General features: G+C 56.2%; 2 protein-coding genes across 4 annotated transcripts; one reads left to right on the top strand and one right to left on the bottom strand.

Annotated features, from left to right (window-relative positions):
• Window positions 1-64: 64 nt before the first annotated feature.
• On the bottom strand, window positions 65-5,863 carry NELFE (negative elongation factor complex member E). Of its 2 annotated transcripts, XM_068960764.1 has the most exons (11): window positions 5,803-5,863; window positions 5,285-5,367; window positions 3,889-3,958; window positions 3,653-3,798; window positions 3,102-3,176; window positions 2,943-2,980; window positions 2,450-2,757; window positions 2,181-2,325; window positions 1,975-2,029; window positions 1,624-1,726; window positions 65-324 (listed from the first exon to the last, which is right to left on the bottom strand). In XM_068960764.1, exons 2-11 carry the CDS (start codon window positions 5,357-5,359, stop codon window positions 227-229), a joined length of 1,113 nt encoding a protein of 370 aa, XP_068816865.1. In that variant the 5' UTR covers window positions 5,360-5,367; window positions 5,803-5,863; the 3' UTR covers window positions 65-226. The 2 variants fall into 2 exon arrangements, with proteins under 2 accessions (XP_068816865.1, XP_068816864.1); XM_068960763.1 differs by lacking the exon at window positions 5,803-5,863 and having other exon boundaries at window positions 5,285-5,415.
• A 187-nt stretch (window positions 5,864-6,050) lies between these two features.
• On the top strand, window positions 6,051-16,036 carry LOC138069437 (superkiller complex protein 2). 2 transcript variants are annotated; one of them, XM_068960734.1, is made up of 28 exons: window positions 6,051-6,104; window positions 6,182-6,285; window positions 7,045-7,154; window positions 7,253-7,370; window positions 7,463-7,577; window positions 7,681-7,755; window positions 8,040-8,093; window positions 8,195-8,385; window positions 8,553-8,681; window positions 8,874-9,019; window positions 9,396-9,542; window positions 9,675-9,759; window positions 9,952-10,058; window positions 10,389-10,535; window positions 10,611-10,707; window positions 10,893-11,105; window positions 11,184-11,294; window positions 12,583-12,813; window positions 13,176-13,313; window positions 13,438-13,575; window positions 13,709-13,813; window positions 14,136-14,283; window positions 14,365-14,491; window positions 14,622-14,832; window positions 14,985-15,095; window positions 15,172-15,390; window positions 15,570-15,710; window positions 15,806-16,036. In XM_068960734.1, exons 1-28 carry the CDS (start codon window positions 6,083-6,085, stop codon window positions 16,004-16,006), a joined length of 3,741 nt encoding a protein of 1,246 aa, XP_068816835.1. In that variant the 5' UTR covers window positions 6,051-6,082; the 3' UTR covers window positions 16,007-16,036. The 2 variants fall into 2 exon arrangements, with proteins under 2 accessions (XP_068816835.1, XP_068816834.1); XM_068960733.1 differs by having other exon boundaries at window positions 15,570-16,036.
• The last annotated feature ends 43 nt before the right edge of the window (window positions 16,037-16,079 follow it).

Below are 16,079 nucleotides of genomic sequence, written 5' to 3'. Positions count from 1 at the left end.
GCGACAACACCTGTGTTCAAGATCCTTTTGGGGTAAAGGAGTGGGGAGCGTGCACTAGCCATGTGGTTACAACTGAGATCACATCTAACAGCCGTTTTTAAAGGCTCAACCCCAATCCCAAGTGTTGAAAAACCAGAGGCTGAGGGAGATGGGTGAGCTTCCACCTCAGTGTTTTACTGAGACCAGCGTTGGGGCAGATGAGGCACACGGAATCCAGCTCCATTCCCTAGAAGCCGTCCACAAGGTTTTCCTTGTAGACATCGTCGCTGTAGACAATCTGAGTCCTCTTGTCCCGGTGGCAGCCCTTAGGGCTATTCTGGACAGCTGGGGAGGGAGGAGAAGTTCCGTTAAGGTCTGAGTGAGAGCAGTGACCAGACCTGAGGCCCAGAGTTTGGCCACCTCAACTCTAGCCTCTGGCCTTTGGATGCCCAGTTTCCATGCTGCCCTCTGGTGGCCAGGATGGCTTCTCTACCTTCAGCCCCCTTAAGCCTGTGGCTAACAATCCATGGCCCCAGTAAAAGAGTGGGCAGTTATCATGGCACACGCAAACACTGTAATGAGCGTTTTGTCCTCAGAAATAACCCAAATGTTATTCTTGACACATGTGAGTAATGTTAACTACCTACTTCCAGTCAGTACACCAAAAATTAGAAAATCTCCATAGCCCTTTGCTAACATGCTGGTCCTTCCTGGTTCCTTCTTTAGTATAAGGGGTTACCCTGGCTCTGAATTCCCTTGTGCCTACTCCTTTACATGAAAATCTACTTCAGGTGAAACGGGTTATTCATTCCATCAGAATTCATTCCAGTGTAACTCTGGTCCTAACATTTCTCCCTGGAGCTGTCCCTTCCCCTTTTCCCCTCCCTATACCCCATTCCCAAGGATTCCTGCCACTCTGCGGCTAGAGGGAACCCCCATGCAAGCTCCCATTGTCTTGGAGCTTTCATCTCGATGCTGTGGATCACTTCCGCCTTCTCAAAGCCTGTATCCTTCGGCTGCAACGATCCAGGCCCCTCGGGTCCTGCTCCTGGCTCTCTGACCTCTCCTTCATCTCCTATGTTGCACCCTCAACCTCGGCCCAACATGTCAGGAGGGCTGGGGCCATATGCAGCGTAAGGAGCACAGCCAGCTTCCCCCCGCAGTTCCTGACTATTCACTCTTTCAGTCCAGTACTGGCTCATTTCTCCTCTGCATTCAGTCTCCCCTGCAACACTATAGTGTCTTTTTGCAGCAGCCCTATGATACAGGTGACTCCCGTCTACGTTTTCAGTCCTTATCGAACACCTGTGTTCCTGATTCCTAACTTCAAAGGCCTATTTTATAAAACCAACTATATTCCATCTCAAAATGAATAAGGCCACATGAGGTGCTCACCTTCTTCGCCAACCTGACTCACTCTCACTTTCTTCCTTGTTCCAATCAATGCCTTGGAAATGGTTTCCAATACTTTTCTCTCTTCCTGCTTCTAACTGATAGAAGGCCTGAGGATTCTCCTTCTAATCTCCAGAGTTGCCACACAAAACCAGATCTCTAGCCCCTCTAGGGCACCCAGGGACAGGCAGGAGAACAAAACAGGGTGAGCTGTGGGCAACAGACATGAGAAAGGAAGAATCCCCTTCTTACCCAGGGAGCCCCAGACAGACTTGCCCGTGGCGGCATCCAGCATGGGCTGTTTTCGGGCAATGCTGACTTTGAGCTGTACAGACTCCACTTGGGTCCCGTTGAGCTGGGGCAGAAGAGGGGAGCGGGCAGAGGATGGGGGCAAACATTACAGACAAACCAAAGGAGGGTTTCTAGGAGCTGTCATCCTAAAAATAGACTAAGTAGGGGCTTGAGAATATAAGGTTTCCTGCATGAATAGGGAAATATTTTCTTTGTCAAGAGGAAATGATTTCCTCCTGGCTCCCAGTATTTTACAGAGAAAATATGAGGATGTCAGGAGGGATGGGAAGAACAGATCTGGGAAGTCCCAACCTCAGCAACGGCCTGATCTGCTGACTCCATCTTTTCATAGGTGACGAAGGCACAGCTGGGATGAGAAAACACAGGGTCAGTAGAGGGCCTACGGGCTCCTCGGGACCCAGGCAAACCCAGTGTTTCAGGCTGTGGAGACAGGCTAGCTTCCTCCCTCAGGTCTCACACCCCAGGGTCCTCCTAGGACAACCCACTGTGGTCCTTACTTTCTGGGTGGGTCCATGGAGAGGTCAATGATGTTTCCAAAGGGAGAGAAGGCCCCACGGAGGAGGGTGGGTGTCATGTCTTCGCCATACACATACAGAGTGTTTCCCTTCCGAGGGGCCCGGCGTTCAGGGAACGAGTCTGACCCTGTGGAACACAGGAATCCAGTCATGAGACATAGGCCTAGCTCATCCTCCACTTCAGAGTACCCTTTAGTAGGACCCACCCACACCGTATCTGAAGTCATTTCCCAATAGCCAAGATCACTCACTGCGGAAAGGGCCCTCTCGGTCGCGCTCCCTGTCCCGGTCTCGATCTCGGTCCCTGTCCCGCTCCCTGTCCCGGTCCCGGTCCCGCTCCCGGTCTCGCTCTCGATCCCGATCTCGGTCTCTGTCTCGGTTCCGTTCACGACTGCGGTCTCGGCTGCGGCTTCGGGGAGGGGAGGCTGAGGAACGGGTACCACCACGTTCTTCATAGCCCCAGTCGAAGGTTCGAGGGGGGCCATCGCCAGCCCCTGGGCCCTCTGCCTCTTCCCCATCTGGCCCCAGTTCCCGAAGCCGATCACTGGAAGATACAAAGCTGGCGAGCAGCAGACAGTGAGGATCAAAGGGGGCTTTTACCTCATCTTCCTGGGTCCCACGCAGACTGAACACCCCCTCTGCAGCCCCAGCTCGTCCTACTTCAGTTCCAAACCTCCTAAGGACCCGGGCAAGCCTCTCGCGCCCTCCACACCCCACCAACTGGGACCCCGACCTTTCTCTAACCTCTCATACAGAGATTTCCTCTGTGGACGTCTGGACGACTGAAAGAGACCAAGAACAGTTAAGACGAGTCTGTGTGGCTGGCATATGGCCTCCAATATGTGGGTTTCTCGTTTTTCTCAATCGCCTGCTCCTCAGAGACAGGAAACTGGAAACCATTACCTCCTGCAGGTCGTCGTCAGCAGATACGCTCCTCTGGAACGGTTGGAAAGTGGGGACCGGCCCCTTCTCAGGGTCCTGGGAAGGTGGGAGAGACCTACCTCAGTGAGGGATCAGGAGGCTGCCTATTGGGTGTGGGAGGCTCCCCTTCCCTCAACCTCCTCTCGGCTCCCCTGGTCTATCTTTTTGTTAGTTTCTCACTTGACTACGTGTTATTTTACATAAAACACTCAGTACACACTTGAAGCATTTAGTTTACTAAAAACATCTTGAACCTAATGACCTTCGCAACCTTTTCAACTCCTTAGAGAACACAATCCAACAGATCTATTACGTGACGGATTAGAGTCACAGAACACATAAGACGGAGGAGAATCTGGGAGGCGTCTAGTTTCTTCATTTTATAGATAACAAGCCTGAAGCTCAGAATGGCACTGCAACTTGTCCATGACTGAACTGGCATTACTTTCCCCCTACACCTACCTTCATTCCAGCTTGGAAGGATGCCCTCTGACGTGAAGGATCCCTTGAACAATCTTTCTGCCTGTGCTCACCTTTAACTTCCCCTCTAGGGTCCGAGAACGCTTGAAGCCTGAGTTTTTGGTCTCGGCCTTGATGGCACTGATGGCTCCTGACTTCACCAGCTGCTTTGCCTGCTCTGTTGCCGTGGCTGTGTCCACCACAGGCTGCTCTGACAGTGCTGAAGTGGCAAGGGAAAGAGTTATTATGCTGGTCAGAGGTCAGCCGGTGTGCTTACTTCCAGCCTATCCCTGCCTCCCCCATCACTCACAGCGTTTGACGCCGCCTTGGCTGGCTGTGCTGCTGCTACTTTGCTTCTTCAGAGCCAGCAATGCCTTTTTCTGGGAACAAGAGTGAGAAGAGAGGGATTGATGAGGGCCAATCCCTGGCCAGGTCTTCTCCCAAGGCCCTTGGGTGCATCACTCCGGGGATGCCTTTCTGAGAGAAAATGCAAATGGTGCCCCTGGGGTGGTACACTGCAGCTGTCTTGCCTCTCACACATAGTCCCTCAGATCACATACACCAGCCACATCTACTCTGTCTAAACCATAGTATCCAAAGGCTTTGCAGAGTCTCGTATTTTTCAAGTTGAAAACAAGGAACTCAACCACAGACCATGGTCCCTGGATACACACTGCAGTTTAGTATAAGCCTCCATGCCTGCTTAGGGGCTTCATCCATCTACCCTTACGTGTTTAATAAGAACATACCAATACTTTGAAACAGATTTGCAAAAGAAACACAGATCCTCCTCTTGAGCTCACAGGCTAAGAAAGAAGATGACCAGACTGAATTGTCAAGACTGATAAGTGCAGAATGGAGCTGAAAGCAAGTAAGATTTTTCTGATGCAAATGGTTATTAAACCGGGCCCTGAGTAGGATCTACATAACGCAGGCTGAGAGGAAAAGGCATTTAGACAAAGAAAACAGGGTGGCAGAGATGCAGAGATAAGAAGGTTTTGAGAATACATGCTTTGGGACCAAGGAATAGTTCTATAGGAAGAAAGGCCAGATTAAAGCTTTTTACAGGCAATGCGAAACCACTGTATTTTGAAAAAAGAAGGGCAGTGTTTAGTGTTTTCAATGCACCGTTTTAACAGGAGTGAAAAAGTCTGTCCAAGAAAAGAAACTTGCTGAGAGCCCATTACAACAGTCAAAGTGAGCATCAGGAAAGACCTGATCTAGGGAATACATAGGAAAAAGAAAACAGAAGAAATTACTTTAAAAGAAAAATGAAGACTTGGCAAACGTTTGGCTACACAAATGGTGCAGGAGACAGAGGTGAGATATTCATCTCAAACAAATCGAAGAAGTGAATGCAGACAGTCCTATTTGGAAGACCAAGTTCAGTACAGACAAGAGGACAGCTTCAGTTGTTATCAGTAAGACACTAGACGGCATTGGAAAAACCAAGCGTGGGATCACCAGTTCTTAGGTGGTACTAAAAGCCATGGGAAAGGAAGACAACTCCATGGCAGACCACACAGAAAAGAGAGAAAAGAAAGTACACACTTGGGAAAGTCCATCTCTGAAGTTACACTGAGAGATGACAGGCGTCCAGGTATTAGCTAGAGGAATCCCCACCCCCCATCCCCTCACACTCACCCCAGGTGTTCTCAGTGCAGAGTCTTTGAAAGTTTGGGCCATGCCCACACACACTCCCTCACCTTTTTCTTGAGTTTGCTGAATTTCTTCTGCAGAGCCTCCTCCTCCTCGCTCAGTCCGGGGGGTATCACCAACATGGTGGCTCCTGGTTCGGGGGCAGGGCCCAAGACATCTTTCTCCACTGTCATCGCCCAGAGTTCACACGCCGTCCACACTGCTCCCGATCTCCCCCCTTCAGGCCTGCCTACTCCTATCTTCTGCCTCTCCCTACCCCTTGCTTAACGAGGCTGCCGTCCAAAGCCCAGCTCGTCGGGATCAACCAGCATTCCCTTCTGTCTTCAGGAATCACGGATACCAGCGCCTTGGGGCACCATGTGGCCCAGGAAGCGATAAATACCCGCTCCGTCGCCAAGACGATGGCACCAGACCCCCCTATCTCGCTGGAGTTGGTATGGAATTGCGGGGTCCGAAAAGCAGAGGAAGCAGTGGAACCCGCGCAGCGCTCTCAGAGCAACGAAAGGGGCCAGAAGACAGAAGGAGCTCGGAAAAAGGGGGGCGAAGGCTGAGGAGACGGCCTTACCTGAGGGGGCGGCAACCGGGGCCCCACGGTCTCGGGCGGCGCCCGCGCGGGCAGCGGATCCCGGGCTCAGAGCGATGACGTAGCGAGGGGCGGAGAACGCGGTAACCAAGGCGGCCCGCGCCGCACACACTTCCGCCCGGCCTCCCACCAGTTTGGGTCAGCCCCTAAGTAGCTCTTATCCCGCCCCTAGGCCCATTTGTGCCGGAAGTCGCTTCTACTTCCGCCGGTTCCGGCTCCTCCTTACGTTTCCCGGCTGCCCGGCTGCTGCCGTGGCTCCAGGATGATGGAGACGGAGCGACTCGGTGAGGGGGAGGGGGTGGAAAGACGGAGGAGACAGCGAATGACCCTTAACTCCTGACCTGTGACCTTTCCTCCGTAGTGCTACCTCCCCCAGATCCCCTGGACCTGCCCCTTCGGGCCGTAGAGCTGGGATGCACGGGGCGCTGGGAGTTGCTGAATGTGCCTGGGGCTCCAGAGAGCACCGTGAGTGCCGATTCACCCTAACCTTGACTCTGTTGAGCTTAAAACCTCCTTCACCCTCCTCCCAGTAGGATGTAAGCTGACTCGGCTGTCCTGTCTCTGGATACTTGTCATCCGAGCCTAGACTGGTGCTGGACAGACTCCAACCCAATGGACCTGCAGTGGGTCAGAGCCCATAAGACGATAGAGCAGGGAACCCCGGGGAAACTTTAGTTCTGAGAACTGCTCTTTCAAACTGCTGTTTTCTCCCTGGAGTCCTGTTCTGTCTCCAAGCACCAGGGCTCTTGGTGACTGAGATGCTAGCCTTTGAACACCACCTGGCTCTTCATCCTTAGGCCTGGGACCCCGTTTTCCTAAAACTAGAAATTCTCAAATATCAGTGTGCCTGATGATTAGTGGAAAATCTCACGGACAGAGGAGCCTGGCGGGCCACGATCCGTGGGTTCGAACACAACTGAGTGCGCACACGCACACACACACACACACACACACACACACACACACAATTGATGGGGGAGCTTTTGAAAAATCGTAGTTCTTAGGTCCATAGATTCAGAAATCCAAAATCTGTATTGTTAATCAGAACCCTAGGTAATTCGGTTGCAGACCGTTTGTTCTGTAAAACAGAACAGCCTTTGGAAAATAGTGCTTCAGCCTGACTGTCCTAGTCTGGGACGTCTATCATATCTGATCTAAATACAAGTCGCGTCACCTTCTCTTTTGTGTCTTACTCTCTTCCCTTACCTCGTGCCTTTGTTCCAGCTTCCCCACGGCCTCCCTCCCTGTGCCCCAGATCTGCAGCAGGAAGCAGAGCAGTTGTTCTTGTCATCTCCCACCTGGCTGCCTCTGCATGGTGTGGAGCACTCAGCCCGGTGAGAGGTCTAGAAGGGCCTGGGCTTGGCAGTGGGTCCCTGAAGGAAGCTGGGACAGAGGAGAAAGAAGACCTGAACGTTGCTTTGCTTCTGTCCAGGAAATGGCAGAGGAAGATGGATCCCTGGTCTCTCCTGGCCACACTGGGGGCCCCAGTCCCCTCCGACCTACAGGCCCAAAGACACCCAACCACAGGCCAGATACTAGGCTACAAGGAGGTAAGTGGTCGTGGGTCACCAGAAGCAGAGTTAGGAGAAGGTGGGGTCAGAGGCAAGCTCAGCCTCACTGGCGCTCTGTTCTCTTGCCTCAGGTCCTGCTAGAGAATACAAACCTGTCGTCCACAACCTCCTTGTCTCTTCGCCGGCCACCAGCACCCATCTCCCAGTCCCTGTGGGGGAATCCAACCCAGTACCCTTTCTGGCCAGGTGATGCTTGTGGAAATGGGATGGGAGGGGAGGGAGCCCTTAGTCTCCACCTCTCTCATGTCGCTGCCACCCCATGAATCCTATTTGTCCAACCTCTCCCCAGGTGGAATGGATGAGCCCACTATAACAGATCTGAGCACTCGAGAGGAGGCTGAGGAGGAGATAGACTTTGAGAAAGGTGAGATGGTGCCAGGAGGGACCGTGGGAGGTAGGGCTCTGCGCCTGGGGCCTGAGGAAGAGGGGCCAAGTCCTGTCACTGGGTCCTTGCTAGCTCTTCCGTTCCCTTGAGCAAATTAGGAAAAGGTACCTCTTCTGTAACAACCTTTACTGTCATCTGTTGGAAGACTGTCACAAAACTACAACTACAGCGTGTACGCTGTGAACAACATCCTGCAGGTTAATGTAATGTATGACTTGTACGGCGGTGTGCAAGAGCCCTGATTCTCTCTCCCCGTCCTCCAGACCTCCTTACTGTTCCACCTGGCTTCAAGAAAGGTGTGGACTTCGCACCAAAGGGTGAGTTTTAGTTTTGAGATGGGGCCGTAGGGGAAACGGTGCGCTTCTTCTTCAGAACAGGGGTGGACACGACCAGGTCTCCGTTTTTGCCTTGCTCCTAGGTCACCCAGCCCCAGCTGCTGGGTTGCTCAGCCTCAGCCGTCTGCTGGAGCCCTTGGATTTGGGTGGGGGCGACGAGGATGAGAGTGAGGGAGTGGGGCAGCCTGGCGGTCCCAGACAGGACACTGTTTCAGCCTCTCCTGGCGGTGCTCCTCTGGCCCGAGCAAGCAGCTTGGAGGACCTAGTGTTGAAGGTTGGTGGTTCTGGGCGGTTGAGGCAGGAAAGAAGGGCCTTGTTCCAGACAGGGTGGGCTGGCCTGGTTGGTTCCCTGGGGAAGACTGGAGCATCTTCTGGGAGGGGTGGTAACAGAGAGCTTTCTGGCTGTATGTTTATCATGCCTACACCCCTCTCCTTCTTCAGGAAGCGGCCACAGCTGTAGCCCCCCCAGAACCTCCCAAGCCCCCACCTCAGGAGCAGTGGGCCGTTCCTGTGGATGTCACCTCCCCTGTTGGTGATTTCTACCGCCTCATTCCCCAGCCAGCCTTCCAGGTAGCGTGGCCCAGGCCTCAGGTCTCCCTCACCTCCTCCAGCCCACTCCCTTGTCTCCTCTCCCCACCGGAGGCCAGGTGCCTTCAGTGGACAGAGGTCTTGGCCGTCTTCCCCTGCCCTGGAGGCCCCATGAGGTGGAGGCAGGAAGACCCCTGTGCCTTCTGCACCCCCATCTGTTTCTCTCTCCCACAGTGGGCGTTTGAGCCAGATGTGTTTCAGAAACAGGCCATCCTGCACTTGGAGCGGCACGACTCCGTCTTCGTCGCGGCTCACACATCCGCGGGGAAGACGGTTGTGGCTGAATACGCCATCGCGCTTGCCCAGAAACACATGACGCGGTACAGGCCCCTCCCCAGCCTCCCCTCCCCAGCCCGGTTCTCTCCTGCGACCTTTCTGTGTCTCTTCTCTTCCCCACCTCCCCGCCTCATCCTTTCGATGAGAGGTTCGGGGAGAAACCGAGGCAGGGTTTCAGAGGGAAACAAGAAGATGTAGGAAGAGAAAAATGAGCGGCATTCATTGGGGAAGGGGTTGGGGAATGGGATTTTTCCAGAGTAATTCCGTGGAGGGGAATGTGCGGGGAGTTTGGGTGAAGAAGCGGGGGTGGGGAGGCGCCTGAGCCCTGCAGCGTGCTGCTGACAAGGGTCAGGGTGGGAGAGGAGGTGCTGACAAGGAGTCTGTGTGGAGGGCCTGGCTGACTCTGTGCCCTCCTCCCAGCACCATCTATACCTCGCCCATCAAGGCTCTGAGCAACCAGAAGTTCCGGGACTTCCGAAACACGTTTGGGGACGTGGGGCTGCTCACTGGGGACGTGCAGCTGCACCCGGAAGCCTCATGCCTCATTATGACAACGGAGATCCTTCGGTGAGAGGCGGGCATTCAGCATGGGGCGGGTTTTTGGTCAGGGAAGTGAGGCCGCTTTGGAGAGCACTCTGGCTGAGGTAAGAGTGGAGACAGGAGCCGCTGGGGAGTCAGCCTGGGGCCTTTCTCCTCCAGCTCCATGCTGTACAGTGGCTCGGACGTCATCCGGGACCTGGAGTGGGTCATCTTTGATGAGGTTCACTATATCAACGACGCTGAGGTAAGGGGACAGGGTCCCCAGGTCCTGGCAGTCCTCTCCTGTGGGGTAGGTTCAGCAGCTCCGCTGCTCCACACGCCCTGGGAACTTCACTGCCTTCTTTGTCCCTTCTTATGGAACCTTGTGCCACTTCCCTGGGCAGAAGGGCAGCCCCCTCCGAGCTGCTGGCGACTTGTCCTCCCTTTCTGTGTGCAGCGTGGGGTCGTGTGGGAGGAGGTTCTCATCATGCTGCCTGACCACGTGTCCATCATCCTTCTGAGCGCTACTGTCCCCAACGCCCTTGAGTTTGCTGACTGGATCGGGTAAGACATGTGTCCCGGGGTGCTTGAGTGAAGGGGGCCGTAGCATTCCTCAGTTGGGGTGGGGGTGTAGACTGTCCCAGTGAGCGAGTGGTCAGGCCTTGGGGGTGGGGAGGAGAAAGGGGTGTGGCTGGGGAACATGTCCAGCCTGGGAGGTTGTGGGATCCCACCTGGGCCGAGATCACTTTGTGTGTTGAGAGACGGGGTGACGGGGACAGCCTTCCAGTCCGGCTCCCACAAAACCAGGGCGAGACCAGGGTGGGGAAGACGGCGGGCACGTGGGCTCCTTCCCGCGCTCCCAGCCCTGACCTTCTGTCATCCCCCCCTGCTCAGAAGGCTGAAGCGTCGCCAGATCTATGTGATCAGCACCGTCGCGCGCCCAGTGCCCCTGGAGCACTATCTCTTCACGGGGAACAGCCCCAAGACCCAGGGGGAGCTCTTCCTGTTGCTGGACTCCCGTGGCGCCTTCCACACAAAGGGGTAAGCCTGGGATATGGGGAGAGACAGGGCTGGGCCCAACTGGGGGTGACTGATGGCTGCCCTGCCCTGCCCCAGGTACTATGCGGCTGTGGAGGCCAAGAAGGAGCGGATGAGCAAGCATGCCCAGACCTTTGGGGCCAAGCAGCCCACGCATCAGGGGGGGCCTGCCCAGGTGAGAACTGGCCGGCTTTGTACCTGCCACCCCTTCTTTCTCCTGAGTCTTTTCTTCCCTCGTCCTCCCAGGGTTTGGAGTGGAGTTTTGAGCACTGCCCAATTTGGCTCTGCTTCACATCCCCCCACTTTGGCCTCCATTGGTTCAGGGACTCCATCTCCACTCCCTTCTCCCTGCTTCCTCAGGACCGCGGTGTGTACCTGTCCCTCCTGGCCTCCCTCCGCACCCGTGCACAGCTGCCAGTGGTGGTGTTCACCTTCTCCCGGGGCCGCTGTGACGAGCAGGCCTCGGGCCTCACCTCCCTCGACCTGACGACGAGTTCAGAGAAGAGTGAGATTCACCTCTTTCTGCAGCGCTGCCTTGCTCGTCTCCGCGGCTCTGACCGCCAGCTGCCCCAGGTGGGGAGGGGGGCTTGGAGACGGTGTGGATTGGGTGTTCAGCACCCCATCCCTGACCCTGGGCCTCGGCCCCCACAGGTTCTGCACATGTCGGAGCTCCTGCACCGCGGCCTGGGTGTGCACCACAGCGGCATCCTGCCCATCCTCAAGGAGATTGTGGAGATGCTCTTCAGCCGTGGCCTGGTCAAGGTGCTTGTGCTGGTGGGAGAGGGACTCCCCAAAGCATTCGTCACCTGCTCGCGGGGGTGGGGGCAGTGGGCAGCCCAGTGCAGCGGCTGAGAACTTGGGCTCTGGATCCAGGCTGCGCACTGTTAACTCGCTATGTGACCCTGGGCAAATTACTTAACCTCCCTGAACTGTAAGTTTCACATTTTGAAATGGAGTTACATAAAGTATGAATGGGGGCTTTCCCAGTGGCTCAGCGGTAAAGAATCCGTGTGCAGTGCAGGAGCCACAGGAGACACAGGTTTGAGCCCTGGGTTGGGAAGATACCTTGGAGGAGGGCATGGCAACCCACTCCAGTATTCTTACCCGGAGAATCCCATGGACTGAGGAACCTGGCGGGCTATCGTTGGACATGACTGAAGTGACTTAGCACACATGTGCACAAGGTATGAACAGGCAGTATTCAGAAGAGAAAACTAAAAAGCTAGCAAACTCACGGAGGTCATTAGTAATCAGGAAAATGCGAACTGAAATACAAGATAGGACTTGACAGGACTTCACAGTAATTAAAACTGGTAAAATTTAGGAAAGTAGGCAATGCCAAGTGTCGCCCGAGACGTAGGAGAGTACAGGATTACAGGAACCCTTGCACAGGTGTGGCCAGTCTGAAGTGTACCTGGAGCTCTTGAGGCAGACAAGTCTGTGCCTACTCTTTGTCCCTAAATCCCGCTCCTGGGTGCAAATCACAATGAAATTCTCACCCTGGTCGATGAGGGAACACATCTGCTCTTCCTCTGTGGGCTGCTGTCTCGTGGCAGGGTGTGGGTGGCACCAGGGCCCTTCCCTGGGAGAGCAGGTAGGCAGCTGTATGCCACGCACCCCACAAGGTGTTCTGTGGCAGGCTGGAAGCAACGGATTAGATATAATCACAGGAACACGGATGGATGTTGAAAATACTACATGAAAGAAAAGAAAACAGGAGATACGTGTGCCTTTCCTTCAAATTGTATTACACACCCAACACATTTTATAAAACACATTCACGTGAAAAGATACACATTAAAGATTGACAGAGGGGAGATGGGAGTGGGCTGTGGGGGTGAAAGGAAAGAAATAGGTAGCTAAATAAATAAAACAACAGTACCTATTCTGTAGATTTGCCTTGAGAGTCAGATGAGGTCTCGTGTGTTAACCATCTGGGACTATGTCTAGTGCCTTAGCCTTGACTACGAAGTGGGGTGGGCTTGGCCAGGGCTGGGCCACAGCTGTGTTTAGCCCCTTAGCTGATCCTCTCTTCCCCTCCCCATCCCAGGTCTTGTTTGCCACGGAGACCTTCGCCATGGGTGTAAATATGCCGGCCCGGACGGTGGTATTTGACTCCATGCGAAAGCACGATGGCTCCACCTTCCGGGACCTACTCCCTGGGGAGTATGTGCAGATGGCGGGCCGGGCGGGCCGGAGGGGCCTGGACCCCACGGGCACGGTCATCCTGCTCTGCAAGGGCCGTGTGCCCGAGATGGCGGACCTGCACCGCATGATGATGGTGAGCCGGGGCACCTCGAGGCCAGCTCTGGGCCCCTCTGCATCCTCGGTGCCCACTCTCCTCCCCTCTCCTCTCTCTCTCCTCTCCTTTGGTCTGGGAGCAGCCAGGGGAGGAGCGAGCCAATCTGAGGATGAGGGTGGATCTCGTCTTCTCTTGTCTTTTCACTGTGAATATGGAGCTAGGTGGGACCTTGGAGAGTCTGTTTATTTAGTCTCGCTCCCTTGCTTTGCAGAGGTGAGCAGGCAGTTTGTCTAGGGCCCCGAGGTTGCGGGGCTGGGACTATAGCTGCTTGGAGCAGAGCAGCCGGGCAGTGGGTTTCCCCCCAACCCCCGAGTCTCACTGGCGTCTCTGGCCTGGCCCAGGGGAAGCCATCTCAGCTGCAGTCCCAGTTCCGCCTCACGTACACCATGATCCTCAACCTGCTGCGGGTGGATGCTCTCAGGGTGGAGGACATGATGAAGAGGAGCTTCTCAGAGTTTCCATCTCGCAAGGACAGCAAGGTGAGGAGGTGGGTGTGCAAGGGAAGCCAGGCGAGGACCAGGCGGGCCTCTGGAAGTCAATGGGTGAAAGTGGAGAGAGCTGGCCCGGAGACTCTGGGTTCACACCCACCCTGGTTTCTCCCAGGCCCATGAACAGGCTCTGGCTGAACTGACCAAGAAGCTGGGGGCTTTGGAAGAGCCCGAGGTGACTGGCCAGCTCATCGACCTGCCTGAGTATTACAGCTGGGGGGAGGAACTGACTGAGACCCGGAGCCAGATCCAGGTGAGTGCCTGTGAGTGTTGGGGGCGGGGTGATGCACGGGGAGGAAGAGACTGGGACGGCCTGGGTACACCTGAACCTTGTCCCAGCATCTCTGTCACTTCTTATCCCCTTTCTTCTTGTCCCTACTCCTTAGCACCGCATCATAGAGTCTGTGAATGGGCTGAAATCTCTCTCAGCGGGAAGGGTGGTGGTTGTGAAGAATCAGGAGCATCACAACGCACTGGGTGTGATCCTTCAGGTGAGGGCGGTGGGAATCTGGGCTCCAAGGCCGGAGGGAGCAGCCAGCCCCGTCTCCATCTTCCCCACTTGGCGAGGAGCCAGTTGTCCTCAGCAGTGCTCTCATTTTTCCCTCGAGCCCTCCTTTCCTCCCATCCCCAGCACTTCATGCTCGTCTCCTTGTCCTCGCCCCGAGCCCTGCCCCCGAAGTCTGCTCCAGTTGCTTGACTTGGTTAGCAGTCTGTATGGCCGCCCCATGCTCCCTGCCTGAACTGGGGGATCTGGTCTCTTCTTGGATGTCCACTCCTCACACTGCCCCGTCCTGGCCTCCCCACGTCCTCTAGGTCTCTTCGAACTCCACCAGCAGAGTATTCACAGCCCTGGTCTTGTGTGACAAGCCCGTGTCCGAGGACCCGCGGGAGAGGGGGCCAGCCTCCCCAGACGTGCCCTACCCAGACGACCTCGTGGGATTCAAGCTGTTCCTGCCTGAAGGTGAGAGTGGACGGGTGCCCGGGCTCTTGCCAACAGCACGGCTGAGGTGCCCGGTCTGACCCTGCTCTCCCCTCTTCTCAGGGCCCTGTGACCACACTGTGGCCAAGCTCCAGCCAGGAGACGTGGCCGCCATCACCACCAAGGTGCTCCGGCTGAATGGGGACAAGATCTTGGAGGACTTCAGCAAGCGGCAGCAACCAAAGTTCAAGTCAGAGATGCTGGGGAGGGACCATGTGGGGGTGGTGGGGAGGTGTGGTCAGGGAGGCTCCCTCAGTCCTAGGGGGGTTCCACAGGAAGAGAAGCCCCTGCCCCAGGTCTAAGCCCAGCTCCATCCTCAGGAAGGATCCGCCCTCTGCGGCCGTGACCACTGCTGTCCAGGAACTGCTACGACTGGCTCAGGCGCACCCCACGGGACCCCCCACCCTGGACCCTGTCAATGACCTGCAACTCAAGGATGTGTCTGTGGTCGAGGGGGGCCTCCGGGCCCGGAAGCTGGAGGAGCTGATCCGGGGTGCTCAGTGTGTGCATAGTCCCCGTTTCCCTGCCCAGGTTGGTCCCTGGATGTGAGCTTCCCAGTTGGGAGGGACGGCTTTCCCTCTCATCCCCTGCAGACTGGCCGCCCGCGCCCCAGCCTTGGTCCTCAGCTCCCCTGCTGAGGTCAGGGAGGAGGCTCACAAGCCCTTGCCCTTGGCTCCTCGCAGTACCTGAAGCTGCGGGAGCGGATGCAGATCCAGAAGGAGATGGAGCGGCTGCGCTTCCTGCTGTCGGACCAGTCGCTGCTGCTGCTCCCCGAGTACCACCAGCGAGTAGAGGTGGGGCGGGCAGGGCTGGGCTGGGGGGCTGGCGGGGAAGCCTTCTGCCGGCTCCCAACACCCGCCATCCTTGCAGGTGCTCCGAACCCTGGGGTATGTGGATGAGGCGGGCACAGTGAAGCTGGCCGGGCGGGTGGCTTGTGCTATGAGCAGCCATGAGCTGCTCCTCACCGAGCTCATGTTCGACAACGCACTGAGCACCCTGCGGCCTGAGGAGATCGCTGCCCTGCTCTCCGGCCTGGTCTGCCAGAGCCCCGGGGACCCTGGAGATCAGCTTCCCAGCACCCTCAAACAGGTATGGGGATGACAGCCAGGACCCCTCCCTTCCTTGGCCATGGCATTCCCAGTACGTCCCTACATGTTCCCCAGGTGCCCTCCGAGTGTCCCTAAGAGCTGGAATGGTTTCTCCTTTCATCCCGGCCTCCTTCCTGGAGCAGGCAGGCAGGGCTTAGAACCTTTCCTCTCCATCTGCAGGGGGTGGAACGGGTCCGGACTGTGGCCAAGCGGATTGGTGAGGTCCAGGCGGCCTGTGGTTTGAACCAGACCGTGGAGGAATTTGTCGGGGAGCTGAATTTTGGGTTGGTTGAGGTTGTGTACGAGTGGGCCCGGGGCATGGTGAGTAGCTGGGGTTTGGGGCCTTTGTGGACAGCCAGCTGGGGAGAGGCTGTCCTGGCCCACCGTATTCATTCCCCACCCCGCTTCCCCCACAGCCCTTCTCTGAGTTGGCAGGGCTCTCAGGGACTCCTGAGGGCCTGGTGGTCCGCTGCATCCAACGCCTGGCCGAGATGTGTCGCTCGCTTCGGGGGGCGGCCCGCCTGGTGGGCGAACCTGTGCTAGGTGCCAAGATGGAGACGGCAGCCACCCTGTTACGGAGGGATATCGTCTTTGCTGCCAGTCTCTACACCCAGTGACTGGCCCCTGGCTACAATGTAACAATAAAACTGCAAAGCCCCTGTGTGAACCTGAGGTGTTGGGCAGGGATGA

Source organism: Capricornis sumatraensis, chromosome 22 (assembly GCF_032405125.1).
Source record: "Capricornis sumatraensis isolate serow.1 chromosome 22, serow.2, whole genome shotgun sequence".
NCBI lineage: Eukaryota > Metazoa > Chordata > Mammalia > Artiodactyla > Bovidae > Capricornis > Capricornis sumatraensis.
Note: the sequence above shows the minus strand (reverse complement) of the source record. Positions and strands in the feature narration are given on the sequence as shown.